The 16,436-nt window shown below is 39.9% G+C and overlaps 1 protein-coding gene across 1 annotated transcript in view; it reads right to left on the reverse strand.

Annotated features, from left to right (window-relative positions):
* Positions 1 to 1,635: 1,635 nt before the first annotated feature.
* Positions 1,636 to 16,436, reverse strand: part of cpe (carboxypeptidase E) — a 98,502-nt gene continuing 83,701 nt past the window's right edge. Inside the window, exons 7-9 of the mRNA XM_048604607.1 lie at positions 14,561 to 14,660; positions 5,621 to 5,739; positions 1,636 to 2,956 (exon numbers count right to left, since the gene is read on the reverse strand). Of these exons, the coding sequence (XP_048460564.1) occupies positions 2,858 to 2,956; positions 5,621 to 5,739; positions 14,561 to 14,660 (318 nt within the window). The 3' untranslated portion in view covers positions 1,636 to 2,857. The remainder of the gene's footprint in view (positions 2,957 to 5,620; positions 5,740 to 14,560; positions 14,661 to 16,436) is intronic.

The following is a 16,436-nucleotide window of genomic DNA, read 5'->3' on the forward strand; positions in this document are numbered from 1 at the left end:
CACAGAAGAGGGCAGAAAATCTTCCAGAAATAGTAGGCAACCAAGGGATTTGGGTAACTGAAGAAATAAAAGAAACTAGTGTTAGAAAAAAAGGTAGTAACTGAAAGATTAGTGGGACAGGACTGATAAACCTCTTGGCGAGAGGAGCTTCATCCCAGAGTCCTGAAGGAAGTAGCTATTGAGGTAATGGCTACTTTGGTGGACATCTTTCATAATTCTATAGATTCTGAAAGATTCGTATTGACTGGAGAGTGGCAAATGTAACTTCATTATTTAAGGAGGCATTAAGGAGAAGGATGGAGAACTGCAGACCTGTTAGCATGACATCATTAGTGGGTAAGGTGTTACAATCTATTATAAAGAACGTGATAACTCAATATTTAGAAAAGAATGGCAATAATTTGGCAGAGTCAATATGGATTTATAAAAGGAAATCATGGTTGACGAACTGGGAGTTTTTCAAGAATGGTGCTTATAGCATAGATAAAGGAGAACCAGTAGATGTAGATTGGGATCTCAGAAGGATTTAAATAAAATCCCAAACAGGAGGTTATTAAATAAAATTAGAGTGCATGAAATTGTAGGAAATATACTAATATGGATTGAAAATTGGTTGACAGACAATAAACAGAAGTAGCAACGATTGGATCATTCTCAGAATGGCAGGCTAATACCAGTGAGGTACTATCAGGGTTCATGCTAGGTCCACAAAGGTTAACAATCTATAGAATGATTGGGACATAGAGGTCAATTGTAATGTTTCCATGTTTACTGGTGACACCAAACTAGTTGGGAATGTATGTTGTGTGGTATTCATTTCAAAAGGATTGGAGTACAGAAGTAAAGGTGTCTAGCTGCAGTTGTATAGAGTCTTGGTGAGACCACACCTAGAGCACTGTGTACACTTTGGGCCTCCCTATCTAAAGAAGGATATAATTGTCATAGAAAGAGTTAAACGGAGGTCACCAGACTGATCCCTGCGTTGACAGGATTGTATTATGAGAAGACATTTAGGAAACTGAGTCCATATTCTCTTGAGTTTTGAAAAATGAGATATGTTCTCATTGAAACTTCAAATCCTTACTGAGCGCAACAGGGTGGAAGTAAATGGAATGTTTCCCCAGGCTGGTCACTTCAGAATCAGGAGTCTCAAAGGGTAGGCCATTAAAAATGAAGATGAGGAAAAATGTCTTCCCATGGAGGGTGCTGAAACTTTGGAATCTCTACCCTAAAAAGGCTTCTAGAGACTAATAACATTAAGGGATATTATGATCAATTAACCTCTACTTCAATGCAAATTTCTTGCACTATAATCTAATTGAATGGCAGTGCAGGCTGAATGGCCTACTCCTGTTCCAATTTTTTTTAATGTTTGACTCAATCTACAAAAATCTCGAAGTTCCATCTCAATCGGAACAGAAGAAAAATTGTACAGCTTTAATCGGAAGGAACTTTTCAAAATCAACACATAGGTGTTCCAGTTACAGGTGATTTTAAGAATTGTATTGACTGGAGGAACTCTAATGTATTTTGTATTTTTCACTAGTTATGCTCTGATTTTGATACTGATATGCCCAATGCAGTTATGTACAGAAAGTTTGACCAAGCATGAACAAATAACAAAAAAAACAAAACCACTGGCCAACATTTCATCTTTATCACTAAGACAATAAACAGCAAAACCTTGTACAGGTCAGTACACTTTTACTTATGTAAGGTCATGAATATATGCAGCTGCTTCACTTATCTACTTCTGAGGTAACACTGTAATGTTCCATTTTAGGAACAAGACATAATATTACACTCCAACATTGTATTAATGCAATGGAGAATTATCCTGTATACTGGTCTGAAATCACTTTCTAAAATAAATGAGACACTAATACCATGAATATCATATTGTTAGATGGTTAAAAGGACAGAGCATGTCAGATTCCCATTACAATCATATGGTACTGTCCTTAGTTTTAGCTAACTGCAAAATGAATTTTTAAGAGAATACATCAACTGCATCATACTCTTTACGCACTATTTAATATAATTTTAGGGAATATAAATGGAAGTTAAACCATTAAATTATTTCTCATTACTGGGCAACAGTCTGAATTTCATAAACTTAGATGCAACAGAAGTTGGAACTGTGTTGCACAAATAGTTTCACAATCTGGAGGAGAGAAAAGTAGTTTTGTCTCCCAAGTGTTCAGTCTCATAGTTTTGCAATTTGCTGTGGAAAGTCCCGTTTCCATTGGGTTGATTTAATTTTCATGTCATGTTCAAACCATCACAGAAAATTAGCATGTTCACACATTATGTAACAACAACTCTGAAATTCACAGACAACATGACATGCTCCTATCCTTTTACCTCAAAATCTTGGACAGACTTAACTCTTTACTTGGAATACTTTCAGTTACATACATTTGTGAGCACATTACACTCTTAATTTTAAAAACACACAATGAATGCAAGTATTTTTCTTCCTTTTCTTTCCAAACAAGGCCTTATATGTTTAGTCATGACACATTACTTGGGATCACTAGATGAATTATAACAGAGATACAAAGACACATAACAGTGACCACCATTATCTAAAACTGACTAAGAAGGAAGGATCTTTGAATAAGATGAGCAAAATGGAGTCTCCACCAAATGGCAGCATTTATTCCAGCTGAAGAAGTGGCTTGATAAAGGCAGGTGGGACACCAGATTATTCACCTCACATAATGTCTTCACTTCCTACTGTACTCAAATAATATTAAAACACAGGAAAATAATTCGACATCTAAAAGAAAAAAAATCGATATGCCACCCAATTCCCATTAAAGCTTGTGTTTGAAAAGGAGCAAAAGCCTTCTGTTTAAAAATTCAGTGTTTCGGACATCATCCTCCACCATTCCATTATTTCTGCTTTCTCCTCTTCTTTTCTCTCAGAAAATGATTCAAGATCAAAATCAACCTGCAAAGAATCAGACCAAAATAGAGAGATTTGCCAATAACATCCTTACTTAGCAATATTTGCTCTTCTTCAAAAATATGTAGGACAAAAAACACCAGCTAGTTGACAGAGCTTTGTCCCATGCCAACATCATGCAACTTCTACACACCAGCTTCCCCCTCACCCCACTGAAGTGTATAACAGCGCCTTCCTCATCCCCTCAGCCCTGCACACCCCAACCAAACAATCTCCTGGGAGAAGACAAAGAGTCATGTAAAGCATTATATGAATGCAAGTTTGTTTTTTCTTTATAACTTATTGAATTTCTGGAACTGTGGAAATGCAAACCATATCAAATTTGGTTATCATTCAATTACTATCAAACATGTAAATTTACAAGATAAGTATCTCAAGATGATTCAAACAGGCACACTCCCAGAATAGTTATTCTGCTGTATGGCACCTTCATATGATTAGCCAAATAAAATTCCCTGTTTGCACCAAGAAGCCAGTTCACAAGGGTTTACAATTTTACCGATGCTATTTAGGTTAGGTGGATTGGCCATGCTAAATTGCCCGTAGTGTCCAGGGAAGTGCAGGCTTGGTGGGTTAGCCATGAAAAATGCAGGGTTACAGGCATAGGGTGGGTCTGGGTGGGACGTGTTTCGGCAGGTTGGTGTGGACTCGATGGGCCGAATGGTCTGCTTTCACACTGTAGGGATTCTATGTTTCTATTTAGCACAAGCAAAGTATAAGAGGCAAGTATAATTTGTAATGAAAGAATGTCTAAATTAATTAACTTTACTGAGGAACAGGCGAGGTCAGTTCCATTCCTTAGGTGGCCAGAATGCTTCATTTCACTGGGGCTACAACACCTTTCACATTGACACAAGATCCTATTGCGAGTACAGGAGGTAGGAGGAAAAGGAATTCCTACAGTACGGAGATCAGGCCTTGTCACTTTGACATGGGGTCCAAATATGGGTCAAACATAGATTTTAACTGTTAACAACACTTCCAGTGGAGTTAAATCAACAATGGGTCATTACTGCTAACTCTGAATGACAGCTATTAATCTTTTCAATGTGTTTGGAAAGGTGGTGGGTGTTTAGCATGAGATGATCTTTTTATCCATGTTGTAAACCTTTTTGCAAGCACAGAGTCAGATGTGGAAACTGGACAGTCCATGGAAGATTTTTTTAAAAACTGGAAGAACAGCAGATGCTGAAAATCAGGAACAAAAACAAAAATTGCTGGAAAATTTCAGTAGGTCTGGCAGCACGTATGGAGAGAAATCAGCGTTAACATTTCAGATCCAGTGACCCTTCTTCAGAACTAATGGTAGCTAGGAAAAAGTCGGTTTTATGCAGAAGGTGGGGTGAGGGGATAAGGAGTAAATGAGTGGTGAAGATCGAGCCTTAAGAGAGAGAACAGTTGGACAGACAAAGGAGTGGATAATGGTCAGCCCTGGGAGAATGAATATATGCTAATAGGGACTACAGGGGGTAACAATGCATAATATGTAATGGCAGATATTTGATAACAAGGCCTGGTGTGTGAGGTTTGGGGTAAGGACATGAGAGAAAGTGCCTCAAGCCCTAAAATTGTTGAACTCTATATTGAGTCCATAAGACTGTAGAGTTCCCAAGCGGAAAATGAGGTGTTGTTCTTCCAGCATGCACTGAGCTTCGCTGGAACACTGTGGCAAGCCTGAGACAGAGATGTTGGCCAGGGAACAGGGTGGCGTGTTAAAGTGGCAGGCAACTAGAAGCTCAGGGTCTTTTTTGCAGGCAGAACGTAGGTATTCTGCAAAGCAATTACCCGGTCTATGCTTTATTTCCCCAGTGTAGAGGAGACCACATAGCGAGCAGCAAATACAGTAGATTAGATTGAGTGAAGTGCTTCAAGCCCCTGCTTCACCTGCAAGGTGTATCAGCGCTTTGGATATCAAGGGGGGAGGAAGTAAACGGGCAGGTATTATACCTTTGGCGGTTGCAGGTAAAAGTGCCATGGGGCTGTGAAGGGGTGTTGGGAGTTAGGGAGGAGTGGATCAGGGTGTCATGGAAGCAATGGTCCCTGCAGAAGGCCGATAGGGGAGGGGAGGGGAATATATGTCTGGTAGTAGAATCCCGCTGAAGGTGATGGAAATGGTGGCTAATGATCCTCTGGATGTGGATGCTGATGGGATGGCAGGTAAGGACAAGGGGGACCGTATCAACGCTGTGGTAGGGAAGATAGGGAGTGAGGGCCAAAGTGCGAGCGATGGGTCAGACCCAGCTAAGGGCCCTGTCAACTACCTGCTGGGGAATCGTTGGTTGAGGAAGAAGGTGGACATTTTGGATGCCTCTTTGTCCAAGTTGGCACCATCGTAAGAGATGGGACGGAGGAACTGTGAGAATGAAATAGAGTCTTTACGGGAAGCAGGGTTTGAAAATGTATAGTCAAGTTAACTGTGGGAGTCGATGGATTTGTGGTGGATATTGGTGGCCAGCCTATCCCCAGAAATGGAAACAGAGATGTCAAGGAAGGGGCAGGAGGAGTCAGAGATGGACAAGGTGAAGGTCAGGACGGGGTGGAAATTTGAAACGATTTTGAGAAACCTTTCCAATTTTTAAACATTGGATCTCTAAGTTATAGGGGAATTGTGGAATAGGTACAAGATTATAAAAAAAAAGTTGATCTTACCAGTACGGCTGGACTAAGAGGAACTGCCACCTTTTTGGTTATTGCTAGATATCCTGGTGCAGAAGCTGTGATTTTATAGTTTCCAGGAGCCAAAAGCCTCCAGAAATCACCGTCTTTTGCTGAAAAGAAAGAAAAAAGTGCATGAGTGACCATTTTAGCAAAACCAGTGAAAGTGTGTAGACTGACGGATGCCTCAGAGCCCTGAGCAGTTTTTGCAATTCACATATATTCCAAATCAAGGCATTCTCAGTGAATTCAAGAGATTTTCAATGTGCCCGATCATTCATACAAGTCAAGAACAGGCAGGTGGTCTATACAGCTAAATAACTAATGACAAAGGAGCAAGGCAATTCATGCTTCAATCACTATCTTCTGACGTATATACGAGTAACAAAATTGTGAGCACTTTCCTAACAAGAATAATAGGATTCAAGTTTAGCATTAACTGTGTGCTTCCATTGAGGGCCCACTTCAGCTGCATGTAAAGCAGAGAAAGTACCAAATCACAAACCCTGATTCAGAAACATCTGCCTCCATCATCCTCCATCCAGTGTCCTACTTTCATTTTAACCACAGTATCACTTAGAATAAAATTAAGTAAAAAACACCAAGAAACACATTTCATGAATTAACAACTTTTAGCTGACATGAACCAACGCAAGGAAATTTCTTTTAGAAATGGTTTACAGATTATTTAGGATTAGGAAAATAGCATCAGATCTGACAAGCCTGCCCTCCCCCAAAAGGAAGGCTGTGGCACAGTGGTAATGTCAGCGGCTTAAGAAACTTCAAGACCCCGGTCTAATGCTCTGGAGGCATAGGTTCAAATCTCACCCTAACAGCTGGTGAAGTTTAAATGCAATCAAGTTTGGAATTAAAAGCTAGTTGTATGGTGACTAATGTCAATTGTTGTAAAATAAAACACATCTGGTTCACTTTAGGGAAGGAAATCAGCTACTTTATCTGGTCTACATGTGGTTGACTCTTAACTGCCCTTTGAAATAGGCAAAATACCCACATTCCATACAGGAATAAATAAAAAAATACATAGGAACACAGAAACAGCAAGAGGCCCCACAAGCCTATCTCCCTCTAAAGTAAATAGATCAGCTTAGTTTTTATTGTCTTCATGATCTTATTTTTTTTCCTCTCAGCATTGAAATATCTCTCTTGAATCTATCTATAAACTGGAAACGTCAATGAATCTCCACTCATCCTCCATAACTTTGGTAAAATTATCAGAAAATGCTCAGAAAAATGGTGTCAACATTGTTCTGTCCAAGGGTCACTGGACTTGAAATATTAATTCTGTTTTTCTCGCAACAGATGCTGCCAGACCTGCTGAGCTCTCTGACACCGTTTTTGTTTCAGGTTTCCCTCATTCACAGTTTTTTTTGTGCTCGTGTCAACATTGTTCATACTGGTTCTGCAGGATTGCCCAATCTCAAGCTTTGATGGATGTGCAGAAGATTCCTTCTGGATGTTTGCTCACAAGTCCATCATCCTTTGGGTGCCAAACAATTGCCCTTCACTGTCCTTCTTAGAACCACATACGTAATTTGTAAGTTTGTGTTGAAATGCTAGAGTAAAAACTACAATTTTGCATCCCTTTGCATTGTACGCAAAGTCAGCTGTGATTGTCTCATACAGCTATTAAGAATATTCTTTCGCTCTTTCATGCAACTGACTCAACATGTATTATGGAGTTTCTGTCTCCACAGATGCTGCCAGGCCTGCTGAGTTTCTCCAGCAATTCCTGCTTTTATTTCTGATTTCTAGCATCTGCAGATTTGGTTTTTTTGTTATTATGTATCTATGATTAATAGGCTAAGGTAAAAGTGGAAAGAGTTGCAAACATTAATTGAAAAGATACAGTGGTCACTGACCCGATCTTTGAACAAAACTTTCAGTTCCACTTTGGCTATGCACAAGTGCAGATGTGCTGCAGTCACTCCCAGATGAGATCATTTTGGAAAGTTAACCAATGTTTCAAGCAGTTTATAAATTAGCTGCTCTTCAGCACTCTCCTCTCATTTTCACCCCCAGCAGATATAAATATTAATTTATCACTAGCCCATGCTTTAGAAGAAGTATAAATGATAGTTAAACAAAACTTGGGATAATTGCAAGTGTGCCGAGAGGTGGATGTGAGGGATTGGATTATCAATAGGAAATGCAGGGGGAAGGCAAGCCCCCAGGCTGCTATTTCCCAGATGTTCTGATAGCAATAAAACATCAATAAAATGCCTTCATGTCTGTCCAGCCTTTTATTATCACCCACAGCTGGAAGAGACAGAAACAGTCACAGCTCTTTACTGAAATGTTTAAAGCTAGTCTCTATTCACGGAAATTGCACTATATCTTTTACACGCATGGAACTATTGTGTCATTTTCACTTTCAATTAACTTCCAAATATTCTGATATATTGACTGTAAAGGCTGATCTTTCATTGGAAGAAATCCTGAAGATCAATAGGTTAATACTAGTTAGTCTCAGATTTTGGTGCAAAAAACTGTTCCTATACATCTAGAAATCCCTCAGAGATACTATCATCGCCTCCGTCTTCAAGAAAGGAGACAAAGTGGATAGTGGGAACTACCCAGGAATTGCCCTACTGTCCATCGCAGGGAAGATCTTCACCTGAATCATTGCTAAGTACCTTTTCCCTCTCTGAGGAAATCCTTTGAGTGGCTCCCGACTAAAGCGTGGAACTATGGACAGGATTTTCACTGCTCAGCAACTCCAAAAGCAATGCCAGGAACAATACTAGCCACTCTACACGGCCTTTATCGAAATGACCAAGGCTTTTGACTCAGTCGATCAGGAAGTGTTATGGATGACCCTGTCAAAGGCCAGCCATCCAAAGAAATTCATCAACATCTTCCATGTCCTCCACAACAAGATGTCAGCAATGGTCCTCACCAACAGAATTATGACACAATCCTGGAGGTCAAGACAGGGGTCAAGCAGAGATGTGTCATCACTCCCACCCTTTTCTCCATCTTCATTGCCATTATTATTCACCTTGTCAAGAACAGGTTGGAAACTGTCTACAGGATGGACGTAAAACTTTTTCTAACCTCAACCAATTGAAATCCAACAAGCAAACAACATTGTCCTCACTTGTGGAACTTCTCTCTCAGAACAGAATTTTCAAGCCTCACCTAATGCCTTCGTAGAAACATATCGAAGAACTGGTCTCAGCATCAACCTCATGGAGGCTCAAATCCTTTACTGACCTGTCCCAGGTCAAGTTCCAGTCCACCCCTCTATTAAAATTGATGGAGGAATTCTCCAAAATGCAGAACATTCCCCTACAAGGGGGAGCCACCTCTCATCTATGGTTGACATCAATGTGGCAATCCAACACTGCATCAAATCTGCAAGTGCCACACTCAGGCTCCCAAGAATGACATTCTTCTGATACCACGATCCTCGTATATAAGGCAGCCATCCTTCCAACTCTTCTGTATGACTCCTAAACTTGGAATACATATAGAGGTCATCTCAAGGACCTGGAGAAGTACTATTAATGATTTGTGAGATGGATTCTCCACATCAGCTAGTAGGACAGGCATATCAATATCAGTGTCCTTGAAGCAGTCAATAACACCAGTATCAAGGCCATAATCATGTGAAACCAACTTCACAGGGCTGCCATGCACTTAGGATGCCTGAATTCTGACTGCTAAAGTAAATGATCTTCACCTGCCTCAAGGAAGATGGTCAAATGACAGGAGGACTGAAGAAGCATTTTAAAGACTCCCTGAAGGCTTTCCTCAAGAAATGGCAAATACGTATCAACATGTGGGAGATCCTCACTCGGAAGATACCGATTGGAGGAATTTCCTGTGTGAAGGGACGCAAACCTGGCAACAAGAGAAAGTGTGGAAAAGGAACTGGAGAAAGGAATGCCAGTGATTTCAAGGCCATGGATCATTTCCACCTCCTGCGAGTACCTGCCAAATGTGTGGTCAGAGATGTGGCTCTCAGATCAGGCTCATCAGCCACATAAGACCCCACAGTCCCTACAACCAGTTACACGGAATTACTCAATCTGAGAAACATATCAGACTTCAAATTCTTCAGAGCTCTTATTCCCTACTCACTATAAAATAGGATTTACTGGTCTTAACTCTTGATCTTAACTTTTCGTAACATCCTTAAGCATTTTACAAAACCATGTCCCAGTAGAAATATATGTGCATGTCATTGGTCATTTTTTGTTAATATAATTCAACAAACTGTGAATCTCACATCTGAAGCACCTCTATAATGGAACTCCTGTTCCAGGAAGAACAATGGACAACAATTTTTTACTCCACTCCTTACGTTTCCTCATTTATCAGGTTCAGACATGTCAAGAGTGCACCTAAACCAAATGACTAGGAATCAGTGAAACTGCCTCTTCTGCCTTATCAGCCCATTAGACCTCACTGTCAGCACTGTTCATGCCTCAACTGATAGCAAAGTCATCATGTTAGACTAATAACAGGAAATGCTGAAGAAATTCAACAGGTTCAGCAGTGTCTGTAGAGAACAAGCAAGTTGAAACATTTCTGGTCGATCACCTTTCTTACTAACTGAAGACAGTCAGAAATGTAACGGATTACAAGCAAGTGCAGAAGCGTGGAAAGGTGGGGAGGAGGAGGGAGGAAAAACACAATGGAAAGGCTGCTTTACGTAGAAAACAGGAGAGATTAAATATTAAAAGGACGATAGTGCTAGGCAAGAAAGGGGTGTAAATGAGACAGGAGCAAAACCTAGGCCTAGACGTGTAAATAGCAACAGCAGACATCACTTGCTGTCCAAAAACCAGGAGCAGTAGCCGCGATCCGAAATAGATGAACGCATTGTTGAGTTTGGCAGACTGTAAAATGCGAAGTAAAAAGATGCGATGCTGCTCCTTACTTCAATGCAACAGTACAGAGGCATATTTATAGCTGTGCTGGAGCACTTCATTCCTCTAATACCGAAATGAGAAAAATGGCATCAACTTTGCTTCCACTTTTCACACCTCCCTACCCTTCACAGGGCTCATCTCCAACCCTTCCCTTCCTTGATTGCCCCATCAATCTACTCTTGATCAACAGTAAAACCGTGAAAGGTGTCATTGATGGTGTTATCAAGTTACACTTACTCAATAATCTGCTCACTGATGTTCAGTTTGGGTTCTGCCAAAACTTCTCAACAAGAAACCGTGGGAAATAAACGGAAATAAGGCAGATATCTCTAAGCTGGTTGGAGTCATTTCTAGCAAAAGGCAATATGGTTGTGGCTGTCAAAGGTCAAAATGTCGATACAGGAATTCCTCAGGATAGCACCCTCAGCTCAATATTCTTCACCTGCTTCATCAATAATGAATCTTCCATCAAAAATTCCAAAGCGGGAATATTTTCTGATGAATGTACAATGTTCAGTCCATTCATAATTCCTCAAGTTCTGAAGCAGTCCACACCCACATGCAGCAAGACCTGGGCAACATTCAACTTAGACTGAGAAATGATTAATAACATTTATACAAGTCAAAAGCCAGGCAATAACTGTTGCCAACAAGGGAATACCTAATCATCTCTACTTGACATTCAATGGCATTCTCATCATTGACTTTCCTGCCATCAACATCCTGGGATGTATCAAAGGCCTGAAATTGAACTGAACCATTCACATGAATGTCTTGGCAGGACAGAGGCTGAAAACTGTGTCTATTAGTTCAACTCCTAACACCTCAAAGCCTTTCCACCATCTACAATACACAGGTCACGAGTGGGATGGAATTTTCTCCATTTGCCTGGATTAATGCAGCTCCAAAACACTCAAAAAGCTCAACACCATCTCAGACAAAGCAGCCTGCTTGCCTGGCACATCTACCACTCCCTCCAACACTGACACACTGTGACATCGGTACATACCATCACTACGGCTCCTCCAATGGCTCCTCCCAACTCTGTAAATCAGCCATCTGTACTTTACAACTCCTGATTTATTGGAATGTTTCTTGTATCCTCTATAGTGCAGTTAAAATCAAAATATTTGTTCATTTCATCCAGCGTTTCCCTATTATGTATTGCTAACTCTGCGTCTCACTCTCTAGTGGAATCAACACTCACTTTATTTACTCATTACCTTCTTAAACACCTGTAGAAACTCTCGCCATTCATTTTTACATTCCAAGCTAGCTTTCTCTCACTCACTCATTTCTTCCTCCTGGTTAACATTTTAGTCACTCTCTGCCATTGTTATACTCTGAGTAATCATCTGATCTGCCAATCACCTTTGTGCAGTTACATGCTTTTTCCTTAAATCTGACATTTCCCTAAACTAAATTCATCAGTTAACCACAGATGGCGGGTCCACCATTTAGAAATTTTCTTCATAGTAGGAATTCTGAATATCCTAAAATATCCCCGAAGTGTCTGCCAACGCATCTCTGTCCCAGTCTAGAATGTCAGATCACTTCAGCTAGCTCAGCTTGCATGCCCACATAGTTGTCCTTGTTTAAGATTCAATACTTTCAACTTAAATTTTAATTTTTTCTACTTTTCAGGTTATCAGCCCTATTTTACCCTGCACTACATTTATCTTTTAAATCTTTCCTGCCTTCCAACCTACTACGTGCCTTCACTTTTGATCAACCTTCCTTTCTTTACCTCCATGCTTGTTTAAAACTTGGTACATTTCTCATCCTGTCCAGTTCTGACAAAAGATTGCGGGGTTCCTGAAATGATTCTGTGTCTCTCCATTGATGGCTTCTTGAACATTTCCAACATTTCCTCTTTATATTTCAGATTTCCAGCATTCACAATAATTTGTTTTTTTGTATCCATGTTAAATGCCTACCTTGTGAGGCAATACGTCAAATAAGTTCTAGCAGGGGGAGTACGGGTGGGTTATGGTGATAAGGATAAGAGGAAAGGGCACAAATTACAAATGTTGTATAGTTGGAGGAACACGCCTGCTCTTCCTGGCTCCATAGGCATCAAAAAGACTTTTTTTTTTTAAACACACATTGTCTCAGAGTTAGCCAACAAAAAAATTTTGAGTAAGGCAGCTCTACCTGCCGACCTGTTCACTGTGGATGGGTTTTGAATAGCAACTGATTAATAAGCATCATGTACCTATTTTCCACATTTAAGGGATTTAATCAATCGCAGGGCTTTTCTCCATTTTCATGACTTGCCCTGGGTGGTGCACTTATAAACTTATCAAAATGGTGAAATCAATTACAAAATCAAAGAAGTTACAATTTTTACAATGTAACTTCATTTGCAGAGAGTCATGCACATTGGACAAGCCAGTATAGCTCCTCCAAGTTATCCACATATTTGAAATGCCTCACCCCTAAACCATTCCCATGAATCATTTTTGCACCTTCTCTAATGCTTTCACATCCTTCCTAAATTGTGGCATCCACAACCGAATACAGAACTCAAATTGAAACTGAAACCGTGCTTTCCAAATATCCATCACAGCTTCCTTGCTTTTGTATTCAATGTCGCTGTTTAAAAAGCCCACAATTCCAAATACCTTTCTAGCCATTTTCTCAACCTGTCATCTTGAACTTCTGCACGCATGCCATCAGATCTATACATTTCCTTTAAAACGGTTTGGTTTTTTTATATTGCAATTTCTCTTTCTTCCCACCACATTGTATCGCTTCACACTTCTCTGCAATAGATTTTATCTGACACCTTCCGGCCCACTCTACCAGCCTATGACCCCTTGAACCTACCTCTATCCTCCACTTAGTTCTTTAAATAACGAGACCAATACTGTTCACAGTATTCAGATCTGGTCTCACAAAGGCTTATATACCTGAAGCATAATTTTTCCACTTTTGTATACAATTCTCCTCAAAACAAACAACAAAGTTCTATTCACCTTCCAAATTATTTTCTGTATCTGCATTCTGATCTGTTGTGAATCATGCATGAGGGCACTTAGATCTCTTGCAGCCTCTCACAATTTCACATTTTCCTACATTTTCCTCAATCTGTCAGATCTTTGCCTGTTTACTTAACTGTCTATATCCCTTTTTTTTTAAACCTTCCTCATATCCTCCTCACAACTTAATTTCCTAAATCTTTCATCAGCAAATTTAGTGACCTTATCTCCATTTCCTTCATCCAATAGATTTATATGAATATAAAAAGTTAACGTCCCAGCACTGACCTTTATGGCACACTACTTGGTGCATCTTACAAACTCAAAAATTACTCATTAATGCTCACTGTTTCCTATCTGGGCCAATATGTTACCCCTCCCCCCACACAATGAACATTTATTCTCTGCAATAGCCTCTGATGTGGCACCTTATCAAATGCCTTCTGGGAATATAAGTCCCTCTTCATTCATAGAACATGCTACTTCCGCAAAGAAGTCCAATAAATTCATTGATAATAATTTTCCTTTCACAAAACCACGTTGACTCTGCCTGATTACCTTGCGTTCCCCTAAGTGGGTTGCGTTAACATTTTAATAGTAGTTTCTAACATCTTCTCAATGACAAACATTCCACTAGCTCGTCTGCAGTTTCCCGCTTTTTGAATAAAGGAGTTAGTTTTGTTATTATCCAATCTAAAAAGAACCTTTCCTAAATCTATGTAATTTTGGAAAGCTAAAGTCAATGCATTCCTTTCAAAACCTAAGGTGGAGATGAATCCCATTAAGACTTGAGACTTGTCAGCCCCACGTATCTGATCACCTTTCCATTTGATGCAATTTTGGTAACTCTATATGATGCCTTGATAGCTGCAGGAAATTAAGGTAACAAGCAAATATTGATTGATGGGGAGGCTTGCAAAGGAAAAACACAAGGTTTCTTTCATGCAATTAATAAAGTTGCCATCAGTAAAGGCTAATTTACAGCTAAATGCCCAAGAGTTTCTTTTTGTTTTTACATGTTAGGAGGCGAAAAATAACTAGGATTTTGCACATACCAGATGTGATGTCATGATTTATGCCTTCCACGGATATAGTAGCGTTCGAAATCGGATTCCCATGGTGGTCTCGGACAAACCCTTTAACACCACGATGCACCTGAAACATAATCAGGATTATGTCAACAATAGCCAATAGCATCCATAAGTCTTCACCTGGAGGGAGGTGTTAGGCAAGGGAATTATTTATGAATTGTGCTAAAAACCTCACCAGACATTTGTATGAGGAGACCAGCAAAGAGGTGGAAGTGAGAAAAAACATGCCTGCAAAGGATTTTTGCTTTTCATTGCTTTGGATAATGCTCAATCTATACAGCGGAAGAAAAACAAAGGAGACTGAAAGCCAAAACGACAGCTTTGAGATGAAAATGTTCTGTAGCTCTGATTAGAGCCTTATACAGATACAGGACTAGAACAACTTTATTCCAGCATGTGAAAAATCAGCACAGATCAGAATGTTGTGGGTGCTTTAAATTCAAAGATAATGTAAATGTAGTTCAAGTATTGTTCGTCAACTTTCCATTGCTAAAAACAAATCACATTTAAACAGAAGGGACAAAACCAGCCATACAGCAGAATCATTCATCCTGTAATCACAGCCTTTTGGAAATAATATAATGGTCCAGATGTTTGTCACCAAAGTAAGCAGCATCAGTTGGAAACGATCTGAAATGGCAGACTGGTTTCTGTTTTAAAGGGTCCCATTACACCCAGTGTTGTTGAAGGAACGGGTGAGCTTTTGTCAGGCTCAAAATCTCTGAAAGCACATGGACCCCACATATCCCCATGGCAATTCAGGTCTCCTCATCACCGCAGTGCTCCCTCATCCTCCCATGCCTCTTCCACGTCAACGTATATCCCAAATCTTCCCCACGCCTATCAATATCCCCCCACATCAATTAATTACACCATCCCATCAACCCACTCCCCTCAAGATAGCTACCTCATACCCCCATGCCACCTCCATAACCACATCATGCCTTCCATGCCACCTCTATAGCCACTCACCCAATATCCACCATGAGCCATGTGGAGATGAAGAAAAAGTAAACTTCTAACAAGCTAATACAGCTCTTACTCAAACATATTTTGTTGTGAAAATTACTGCCAATTCGTCTGACCTATTCAAAGCTTTTGGATCTCCAGTGTGCTGTTAACAATAAAACAAAAAAAACTATTAAGTCCCCACATCAAAGGTACCTAGTCCTTTAATAGCCTCTTTAAACTGTTAAACTATGAAATGTTGAGGTAATGTTTTAAAGCTTTTGAAACTCAGCCAAAGTTTCACAATGTCTCAGCTTAATAAGCATCCTTTGGAAATGCCAATTTCATCTACATAAAAAGCATTTATGTCTATTCTATCAATCTGTGGAAACCACATTCCAGGTTAAGGCCCTTAAAAGCAACTTTTTTTTTTAAATTTATCACAAATATCAACTGGCCCTTCTGAATTTGATTTTCCTGCCTTGGGAAACTGGTTCTGTCCAAAATGGGAGTAGGACCTCTCAGTCCACATCGGTCTTTTTGAAGAGTCTTTGGAGTTAGCCCAACTCAGTGAAATACGAACAACGAGTAAAGTGTACAGTGTTATGGTCATGTCATATGCCTTGTGAGGAAGATTGACTACAGGGAGGTGGGAGTTGAGGTTAAGTGACTTTCTTTGGTGGTTTCTGTACAGTCAAAAATTATCTCATCCCTGTGCGGGTCCCTGGAAAAGCAACAAACTATATTTTGGGGACTTTTTTTTGAAGAGATATCAGAATACAACAGATTACTTAAACATTACTATTATCTAACTGTTTACAGATAAAGGGAGACAAGTTGATGTTTATGAAGTGAAAAACCTACAAAGCTGGATGCAAAAGAAAGCAATTTA

Source organism: Rhincodon typus, chromosome 1 (assembly GCF_021869965.1).
Source record: "Rhincodon typus isolate 14 chromosome 1, sRhiTyp1.1, whole genome shotgun sequence".
Classification (NCBI taxonomy): Eukaryota; Metazoa; Chordata; class Chondrichthyes; order Orectolobiformes; family Rhincodontidae; genus Rhincodon; species Rhincodon typus.